The sequence below is a fragment of the Erythranthe guttata genome, chromosome 1 (genome assembly GCF_056151865.1).
Source record: "Erythranthe guttata isolate IM_541 chromosome 1, IM_541, whole genome shotgun sequence".
Lineage (NCBI taxonomy): Eukaryota > Viridiplantae > Streptophyta > Magnoliopsida > Lamiales > Phrymaceae > Erythranthe > Erythranthe guttata.
In genome coordinates this window covers 5,255,006-5,266,035 of record NC_142533.1, presented here as the reverse complement: position 1 = coordinate 5,266,035, position 11,030 = coordinate 5,255,006, and the positions used below count along the sequence as shown (strand labels likewise).

The window sequence follows — 11,030 nt, the reverse complement described above, 5'->3', positions numbered from 1 at the left end:
TTCTTGTGGGCACCAGGTCCGGGTCCGCTACCTTAACGGCCCGTTGAGTTACCATGATTTACATTCCTCCATCAATCCTTGTCGGGCCAAGGGATGGGGGCCCTGTGGGCGAGGGATTTCGCCTTTTGGAGCAAGGTACACAATAAAAATGGACATTAAGGTACACAATAAAATGGACGTAATAACTTATTTAATTACCTTAAATTGTACAATTGTATAAATAAAAAAATCTATTACCAAATTCCACCAAATCAATTATTTTGTAGTAAATCCACCAATCATATTACAAAGTACAAAAAAAATATGTACATAATAACTGATTTAATTACCATAAATTCTATAATTCTCTATAAAATTATAAATAAATAACTCTTCCACCAAATTCCTTTAAATTTTGGAACAGCCCGTCAACACCATTTTCACGGGTACATTACGAAAAACCCCCTCAACTTAATCTAAATAACGAAAAATATCAACATCTAACCGTAATAACCAAAATCCCCTTCTAATTAACTGTTGATCGAGTTTTTTAAAAGAAAATGTGTACAGTCTAAGTCTACTATACCTTATGTTAAATAGAAGATAAATAAAAGAAAATATTGAAATGGTGTAAATTCTATATATTCCCTGGAATTAAAAAAAAATCCGTGAAAAGTCACACTGTACGGGGTTGGTGTAAGACGGAAACAAATTTCAGGGGTTTTTGATAAATACGAATAGGTGGAGGTAGGTTTTGTAATTTAATATAAGTTTAGGGGGTTTTGTAATTTACCCTTTCACATATAATCCAGTCAAAAGCCCATGCAATAAATAAAATTACATTCGTGTCGCGTGCACCTCACGCGCCGATTATAATTCAAATACCCAACAAAAGAAAAAAATTGAAAAACAGAGGTAAATGTTGGGTTCAGCGGCGCGTGACATCTGACCCCGCTGCATTTAGTGACTGTCCTGCTCTGGCGTTTGGGGGTAGATGAACATTGAATATACTTCCAATTTATTATAATTAATTATTCGTGTTTTTTTTTTTTTTTTTTTTTGGTATCACTCTCACAAAAACAAACCTGCAAATATAATTTTTGGGCGAAAAGAAATTACAAATTCGTTCATAAAATCCAAGGAAGAAGAAGACAACCTTAAACAGAGTATGAATAATCTAACCTAGCCATGCAAAAATCAATCTTTTTTGTGTAGTTCGTTAATTGGATTTGCGAAAGAGGTTTTTTTTTAGAGAGAGAATGAAATCAATGGCGGCGAATTCATCTTCTTCCACCAAAACCACCCTCTCTCCGCTCCACCCTCCCCATTTCACTCCGGTAAGTCCACCACCAATCTGTATCTATATGCGTATATGCATATTAGTGTGTGTTTGTGTGTGTGTTTTTGTTTGTGGGTTTCTTGAACTGATCAGAAGAAACCCACATCAAGATTCATTTTTTAATGGTTTCTTGATTTTTTCTGAATCGAATTTTGTGGGTTCTTTTTGTGTGTGTGTGTGTGTGTGTGTGTTTGTTTTAGATTGAAGAAGGTAATGAGGAAGAGGAATTCTCACAGGGGAGAAGCAGTTTCAGGGCAACTCCCCTGAGCGAATACACGGACACCAAAACGGAGAGTGGTTCCACGCGCCACCACACGCCGGCGACTTCCGAGAATCGCCGGAGCAAAGGGTCGTCGAAGACGGCGGCCCGGCATCACCACCAGAACGACGTCTCGGTCGGCGTTTCGTGCAACAAGTGCAGGCCCAGCAGCAGGGAGAAAATCTCCGTCGTCCCACTGGAGAACAACGGCGGCGGCAGCGGCGGAGGAGGCGGCGGCGGAGGAAGTGTTGTCCACAGGCTCTCGATGGCCTCTCCGAACGTCATCTTCAAATCCATCTTATCTTCTTTGGCCCTCAAGAAAAGCCCGAAATCGTCGTCGGAGGGGGCCGCGGCCCCCTCTTCCGCCGCCGCCTCTAGGGAGGAGCACTGGAAAATTGTGGTGGCGGAGCTCTCCGGCAAGCTGATTCAGGCTTCGAGAAAGAGAGACGAGGCCATTCTAGAAGCTTCCAAGCTCAAGTACTCCATGTCCGAGCTCGAGAAGAAGCTCAACAAGCTCGAAATCTATTGCCACACCTTGAAATCGGGCCTCGAAGTTTGCCATAATAAAAATAATAATAATAATTTTCAGCACCAAAAGCAGCACAAATCCCCGTCTCGTAACATGAACTACCACCTCGTAAAAATCGGAGATCAAGAAAGAGTGATCGAGCATTTCTTGATTTTAGTCTCCGATTCGAGATCTTCGGTCCGTTTTCTAAGCCGGGCTTTAGCGGGTCAATTACGTCAAATGGGGGGCAAAGTGTTCGATCGGATCTCGTCACTTTTACAAGCCTACGATATCAAGATCTCGTTTTCAAGAAACCCTAAAGGCCTACTCTTCTACCTCGAGGCGTTGCTAAATAAAGCCTTCTTCGACGATTTCGAATCCATCGGGTTCCAAAAGGGCGGCCCGAACCCGATCCTCAACCCGTTGGACCGCTGCGAATCCAATTTCGCAATGTTCAGTCGGCTAAACGGGTTGACTTGGGACGAGGTACTAAACAAAGGTACTCGTCATTTTAGCGACGAATTCAGCAAATTCTGCGACAGAAAAATGAGCGAAATCGTCGCGATGTTGGGTTGGAACAAGGCATGGCCCGAGCCGCTCCTGCAGGCGTTCTTCGGAGCTTCGAAGGCGGTTTGGTTGGTTCACCTTCTGGCGAATTCGGTCCACCCGGCCCTACCCGTATTTAGGGTGGATAAAGGGGCCGGGTTCGACCCGGTTTATATGGAGGATATGGGCGGGGATCGGGCGAAGAAGCTCGTCCCGACCATGGTTAGGATCATGGTTACACCCGGGTTCTACGTTTACGACAACGTCGTCAAATGCAAGGTTCTTTGCAGGTATTACAATGGTGGCAATGTTAATGATTTATATGATAAGGGGTTTACTCCATCTCCTTCTTAGCTTCTTTTTTTTAAGGGTTTTTTTTTAAATGTATTTCTAAAATTGTTATAATTATTAATTATTTTATATTAATGGTATTTTGTTATATTAATTTAGTGAATCTTGATTAAAAAAGAAAAGTGGGGTTTGGACAATTAGGATGTTTGACTTGTTGACTAGTTGTTGTTTAGCATGTTGATTTGACTTTTGACTATGGTCAATGGGGAGATTGGATTGTGTGTCTTTTTTGAGGTTAAGACAAAAGTTTTTGCATGTAATTATAATATTCATCTTTGAGTTGTCAAAAATCTTGGTTGTTCACTTTTGGGGTTTGTACTTCCAATAAGATTTGTTTATTTGTTTCTTTGTTCATGGAATCTAATGCATGCAGACTTTTGGAATTTTTTTTTTTAATTAAATTTTTTTCTCTTTTAATTCAATTGATTTATTATTTAATTAACTTTTTGAATGAGGCCAATATAGTACAACTTATTACTAGGGGAAAGAGTTAATTGACTTGTTGATGAATTGTTGCCATCCAATAAAGAGATGTGGACTAGTCGATATCTTCAATTTGTTCATTGGCATACATTTAATAAAAGTTAAATAATGTTTACGTTTGAAAAGTATTTCTTGATGTTTGTAAAATTATGTAACGTTTCATTTGGAGTATAGTTGTAAATGAGTCGAGTCGGCTCGACAAACATATATAAACTCAAGCTCGTTAATCTGACGAGCTGGCTCGAGCCCACTTCTTTTTTCATTGAGGTTAATTGAATAAAGAGTGGAAGCTTTACCAAAATGGATGATTCAAGATAACATCTTTTTAAAAGTGAATAGTCTTTTACTTTGCTAAAGATAACATCTTTTTTTTGCAAAAGATGAAAATAAATGGATTTCTAACATGTTATGTTGCAATTAAAACCTACTTCCTACGTTTTTTTATTAATTGTGGTTTTTAGTTTTGCACAAGTATTAAGAATTTTAATAAATTTGTCTTGATTTTAGGGAAAACACAATAGAAAGAACTAAAATAATCTTAATCATTTGATGGCGTGATAAGAGATAATTAATATTTCAAGTGGAATTACTTAGGTTAAAATAAGAAAAAAAAAATGCATTTAATGCAATATTGAAAATATAAAGTGACAGATAATATGAATAAAATATTTTGTGATAAGAGATAATTAATATTTCAAGTGGAATTACTTAGGTTAAAATAAGAAAAAAAAAATGCATTTAATGCAATATTGAAAATATAAAGTGACAGATAATATGAATAAAATATTTTTAAAAAGAGACAGTTATTATGGAAAAGATAGAGTAATTGAGAAAACTGATAAGAGATAATTAATATTTCAAGTTGAATTAATTAGGTTAAAATAAGAAAAAAAAATGCATTTAATGCAATATTGAAAATATAAAGTGACAGATAATTTGAATAAAATATTTTAAAAAAGAGACAGTTATTATGGAAAAGAGGGAGTAATTGAGAAAACTGTTTTCCTTAAGCCAGAAGGAGAAATCTTGGTCTAAAAATACAATTTTTGTCCCTTAAGTTTACATCAACTTCATATTCAGTCCCACATCTTAAAAAAAAAAATCAATAATTTTGTCCTTTCCGTCATTTTTTTGTTAGTACCTAACAAAATCAAGCATGCGTCCATCAGTACCTTAACTAATAGAGTAACGGTAAATTGACGAAAATGACAAGAAAATATTAAATTGTTGAAATTTGAGGATCAAATATAAAATCGGTGCAAACTTGAAGGTCTGAAACTGTAGTTTTCCCAATATCTATGTTACGAACAAAAAAAGCTCGTAAAGTTACAAAATTTTCATTTCATCATCTCAATTTTGCAACAAACTCAATCCAGCTCCATGGGGGTACAAATTTACTACAAAACAATTATCCTACGAACACCATTAAACCTCTCCCCTTCGAGAGAAATCGCTGTTAAGAGAATCCGTTGTCGACATTTAAATTACACGATAATATGTCGTCTAAGTTAATGGAAACATAATTACTAGAATAAAAAGATTAAGGGGTACTAATGACTATAGATTAAGAAGCAAAAGCCAACCAACGATTAACTACGCAGTTCTTTAGCTTTGCCGTTAAGAAGAGTTTCCGCTTTCCTCTTCTTAGTTTCACCGACCATCTTCTTTACGTATGCAATATATCCATCCACGTCAAATTTTCTCTTGCACCCCGCGTAATTCATGTAACGTATTTTTCCAAAAACGGGTCGCTCTTTCCACCCCTATATAGTCGACCAACCAGTCAAACCTCACGATTATATTTCAAATAAATCGTGAAAAAATAGGATCAATAATACGGTAATCTCTTTAGAAACGAGAAATTTCAAAACCGACCTGGTCATGCACTCCACATATAGACCACATGCATCCAACGTAACCATTTGGATCTCTGCCGTCTATATGATACTGCAGTTGAAATAAACGAGAAAAATTAAATCCGAATCGGATCATTGATATGAATATATATATTCTATATAAATATTATAGTACGTCGGATTACCTTATCGTTTAAGTATATTGACGTTGCAAGAGCTTCCTCTGGTCCATTAGTCCATTCAAGAATCTTTTTTGCCCAGTACATTCTGAATGTTATATAATTTAAGTTATTACGACTAACATAGTAATCGAATAAAAATACAACAGATACAGGAATACGAAGAAAAAAAAAACATTCACGAGAGAGCTACTTGCCTCATAAAACCATGCATTTTTCCGTGATGAACCATTTCTAACTGAGAAGCATTCCATAGCTGAAAGAAAACGGGCGGCGGATCAAAACTGTTAGAGAAAAATAACAACACGAACAGATTACGTATGCAATGTCCACTTTTATTTATAAAATATTTACACGACAGAGATTACATACTTGATCGGCAGTTTGCGCTTTCTCCAACTGCTCTCTCCTACAAACAAAAAATCAATCTTTTGCGGCTTAAGCAACCGTTATAAATCAAATCGAAGAAAATTAAAACAACTCACGTGTATATATGTTCACGTTTATCAGAGGCATGGTCCATCAAAGTCTTACGGGCCCACTCCCAAGCACCCTGTATCGAATCGTAATGCTGCTGGTAGAAGCAGAAGTTATCAGCAAGTTCTCTCCTCACAACCAATTCCTCTAAGAATCCATCAATAGCCTTCAAAATAGTCGCAAACAAAATCAAAATTCAACGATTCGACTCCAATAATATAACAGGGAACTCAAATTGAATAAATGATGAGAGAAAATTTACACTACACACCTCGGGATAGAGTTTACGAACTTTTCCTGCCTCCAAAGCACATCTCTGTGCAGATATCTGCCCAAAGTGCAAATACGGCGAAAGCCCAGAAAGCGATTTCGGTTTCAACGGATTATTCCTCTCCGAAGAATAATTCTTCAATCTCGTTTTCAAGAACCCGTTTTTAACACCCGTTAGTACGTCTAATGCAGCTCCTTCGCCTGGCTCACACCACTCGAGTTCCGGAACTTCTGCACATTGCCTGGTCATAGGATTAGATAGAGCACAGTCGAAATATTAATTCAGAAACAAGTTTTTTCGTAACTCACCTTACAACATCTTCAATGAGGTAATCCCAATCTATAGTGTTAATCGAGGAAGCCCATTTTCTTTTAGGGGTAGCGAGATCAGGAAAATCGATTAAATATTCGGGGAGTTTTTTGTTAATTTTGCCCCTTATAGTCCTGGCGCCGTATTCCAGTTTGTCCGATGCCACCCAAAGAGGCACCACATTGTGCGCATCAACTTCATGAATAGATACTGATTCATTCACACTCTTGCAGATTTCGTCTTTCCATTTTCGAACTTCACGCAACGGTGAGAAGTCCGTCACCAAAAGCGAAGCTCCACATTCTTTCAGAAATGTCGGAATAGTGTCCACAGCTTCACCCTAATAATTCAGTTTAACGAAAACATTTAACGAACACGGACAAGCGACTGTTTTCCGTCACAAAATTGCAAAATTCCAAGATTACAAAAAATCTAGAAAAATTATAATCACAATCAAGTATCCGTAGAGAAAACCCGTTCGAGCTTAGTTCGGTTCGCTATTAGGCATTAGCAGCACTAATCTATTGAGCAAGTGTTGAAACAAACTTAACATCTACATGGATAGCAAAGTAAATGCTCAATACTAAGATCTAATATTCTTTCAGTCATTTCTACAAACACTTACAAGTCAATAAAAATTTCCCCCAAAGCAGTAAAAGGATTACCCCATCATAAAATTAAAAAAAGAAAAACAATAATAAAAAATCCGATAAATAAGGAAAATTTATGGTAAAACGCGACTCGCCTGGAACAAGAAAAATGGTATGTCTAGAGTGGATTGAAGATCGGAGTGCAATTTCTTGAGCCCTCTGAGCATAAACCCTAAATGCCGAGCTTTCGCGCCCTTGAATTGATGGAACAAATTGAAAGCTATGGCGACGGGCACTTCCAACCGGTGGGCCTGATGGACGGCGTGGATCAAAGCCCAGTTGTCCCTCAGCCGTTGATCCCTGAACATCCAGTACACAACCGGACCCGACGGCTTCGGATCCGGGGATTGTTTCAGGACCCGGATCCTGCCCGGTTGGACGGCGGGGATCGAGGAAGACGACATGGATATTCGTTCTAGTGAGAAAATGCGGCGAATTTGCAGAGAGGGTTTTGTTGGAGGGAAATTGAAACGGTTAACGGTTGTGGTCCAAAACTGGACACGTAAGATTATTCTTGTCCGTCAGTTTTTTTTTCTTTTTTTTTTTTTCAAGAATTTGTTCTCTTCTAAATACAGTTTAGAACCCTAAAATATAAACTCAGTAACACTTACCATTTAAAGTATCATTTGTAACACTTACCCCCAAGTACAATTTAATTCGTATTTTGAATTCTAATATCTTAAAAAAAATTTTTTGAAAGAAATAACTAAAAGAATAATTAAATTATACAACTAAAAATCTCTGTTCAAAAATCCAATATTTTAAAATTTAAAAATATTATCTTGCGTTGGGTACTTATTTATTATAAATAACATCTAATTATTTTGGACCAATTAATTGAATATATTCATATCGATAAATTAAAAAAAAATCAATATATAACGCTTAAGTATTTAAACTTATTTTAGTTCATTAATTTCTTAAAATATATTTTCATTCATTTTTATAAAAAAAAAATTACTTTTTAAATATTTTCTAATAATTTAATTTTAGTTACTTTTCAATTTTATATGATCCAATAGTTATTAGATTGTTATGTTTATTATGTTTTAAATTTTAAAATATAAAATAAATGATGTTGAGGGGGGCAAGTGTTACGTATAGTACTTTAAGGGGGTAAGTGTTGCATAGGCTATACTTCAGGGGTTCAAATTGTATTTAACCCTTAATTTTAATGTATGTGTTTGATACGATTAAGCATTGAATGCTGAATGCTGAATTCTTAACTGAATGGTTACGAGTTGTTTCTGAATACTGATTGCTGAACCATTAAACTTGTTTGATAGTTTAAGATCAATAATATCTGAATAGTAGCATGTTACTGTTTTAACCTTGGTTAAATACTAATATATTTGTTAATTGAATTATTGTCGAAATATATGTATAAATATAATTTTTTTAGCATGATTTACTTAATTAATTAAATTGAAAAATATTCCTCATAAATTATTCTACATCTCTCAAAAGAAATTTCATGAACAAAAATAAAAGTATTTGAGTTTTTTTTTTTAAAACCTCCATGAGGACTTTTACAAAAACAATTAATGCATATTCGATTTTTTTTAAGACAAATGCTGAAATTTACATACGGATTTTGTAAAAATAAATGAAAGAATATTTTTAAAGTACACTAGAAATTTATTTTAATATTTAAAAGACCAATTGATAAATAGATAAGGGCAAAAAAAAAAAGAAAAAAAGAAGAAGAAGAAGAATTATACCTTAGATGTACATCATATAATTAAGGGTAAATTACAAACACCCCCCTGAGGTATGGTCAAATTACAAAAACCCCCCTCTTGTTTGGATAATTACATCTACCCCCCTCAACTATGATTTTTTCTTAGACCTCCACCTTTATGGTGCCAAATTCAACATAGTCATCTAGATTCCGTGAAATGTGATCTAGTTTGTATTCTTTTTGTGTAAAAAATACAGTTTTCGATGCACCACAAACAGATATACACAAGCTAAAAATCACATATTATGATCATCTTGCTTCATAATGTAGAGTTTGAATGGGATAAAACGGGTACAAAAGTGATAATATTCCATATAATCTCGAAGATTCCACTAAATTTGATGAGTTGAGGGGGTGGTTGTAATTATTCAAACAAGAGGGGTGTTTTTGTAATTTGACAATACCTCAGGGGGGTGTTTGTAATTTACCCTATAATTAATTAATCTACTCAAAAGTGAAGAACACATTGAAAATAAAATATGAAAATATTGGATAGTGGTGGTATAATTTTCATTCATTTATGCACTTATTCACTCAGCGTTGATTTTCCGGCTGGATAGCTCAGATTATTTTGGAACCATTCAGCTATCACAATCAAATGCCCTGAATGGTGCAAATGCTTACCGAATCAGCAATGTTGTCATTAAAAGGCTCATTAAGAGCAATCAAACGGGCCCGTAGTATTATTAAAGAAATAATAATTAATTAAGCGAATACAGTTCAGGGGAAAATGTCATTTAATTTATTTATTCGTAAATAATTATTGGATGATTATTCGATGTGCGCAGATTTTAAGTAATGAGTAACCATAACTCAAAATATATTTTTTAGAATATGTCACACAACTCACTAGTGCAAAAAATATTGGTCTTGAAATAATAATGATTTATAATCCTTAACATCGATTCTTTTCATGTGTACTTGTGGATTAGAAAACTGTTGGTGGTATTCTTCGAAAGTACGGATTTTTTTTCTCGAAATCGCGTTTTTCCCTCTCTTTCCAATTAATGAAATTTTAAGTGACGAGACCGATTCCCAAATCTTATACTTTTAATTCTCAATTATACCCTTGGAATTTTCTGAACACGCAATAGCACATATCGTATATGACGATGAGTGATAAATATATAACTTCATCGAGTTGACATCGAGTACGCACACAAATTACCAAATTTCTTATAACTTATTTTTCTTCAACAAATAAATAGGGTTGTATAAAATCTAAGTTACAAAAAATAACAATTAAAATCATCCATACATTTTTATAACCCTACTTTAAATTTTGGAAATACAAGGCGGGAAATAATAATTAAACTTAAAACTTTTTCAACATTAAAATTAGAAGACCTCTCAAGAATATTAATTTAATAAATCTCTTAAAAGGCCTTTATCTGTAAATAAACTTTTCTATCAAAACAAGACACTTCTAAATCAATAGGATTTTCACTCACTATAATTGACCTTATTATTAATTTAATAATGTAACTTTGTACATTCCATTGTCCCTATTAGCATGATTGCTCCTAGTGAGATTACCATAATTTCATAAATTATCAAAATTTTACATTACAATCATTACATATGATGGGGTAGATTTGGCAGTCCAGATATTTGTATTCGTCAATTTTTTTTTTTTTTTTAACTCCGGTCCACGATGGATTACTCGATAAATTTTTTACACGGAAGCAAAATGAATTTACGTCAAATTTCTAGAATACTTACAAATTATTCTCCACAAAAAAAGTTTATACGATTGAATAGCTTTACACGGTCGAGACACACGAGGAACGCATGTCTTTATTCTTCTCGTTCTCCTATTCTTTTTAACTTGAGCGTCGGAGGATTGATGAATGAAGCAGTTTCCCGATAATCGAGGATTGATGAAGGTGAGAATCATGCAATACAATAAATAACAATAGTACAAATTTTATGTCACGTACTGGAAGTTTTACGGTGAAAACTTGCTATCACCATATCATGGAGCGTCTCTAGCTATCACACAGATCGGACGGGAAGGCTGAGCGCTGGTGAACCAAGCGGGGCAGCGGGCCGAGATTGGAAACTACTTTGGCATTTGCCAAT

General features: G+C 35.0%; 2 protein-coding genes across 2 annotated transcripts; one reads left to right on the top strand and one right to left on the bottom strand.

Annotated features, from left to right (window-relative positions):
• The first annotated feature begins 890 nt into the window (after positions 1-890).
• LOC105965687 (cyclin-dependent kinase-like protein) lies at positions 891-3,334 on the top strand. The gene is made up of 2 exons (XM_012990257.2): positions 891-1,316; positions 1,519-3,334. Exons 1-2 carry the CDS (start codon positions 1,239-1,241, stop codon positions 2,983-2,985), a joined length of 1,545 nt encoding a protein of 514 aa, XP_012845711.2. The 5' UTR covers positions 891-1,238; the 3' UTR covers positions 2,986-3,334.
• Positions 3,335-4,786: 1,452 nt separating this feature from the next.
• On the bottom strand, positions 4,787-7,677 carry PHR1 (photolyase 1). The gene is made up of 9 exons (XM_012990265.2): positions 7,303-7,677; positions 6,557-6,897; positions 6,249-6,489; positions 5,986-6,143; positions 5,873-5,909; positions 5,698-5,756; positions 5,507-5,588; positions 5,341-5,412; positions 4,787-5,228 (listed from the first exon to the last, which is right to left on the bottom strand). Exons 1-9 carry the CDS (start codon positions 7,609-7,611, stop codon positions 5,055-5,057), a joined length of 1,473 nt encoding a protein of 490 aa, XP_012845719.2. The 5' UTR covers positions 7,612-7,677; the 3' UTR covers positions 4,787-5,054.
• Positions 7,678-11,030: the final 3,353 nt, after the last annotated feature.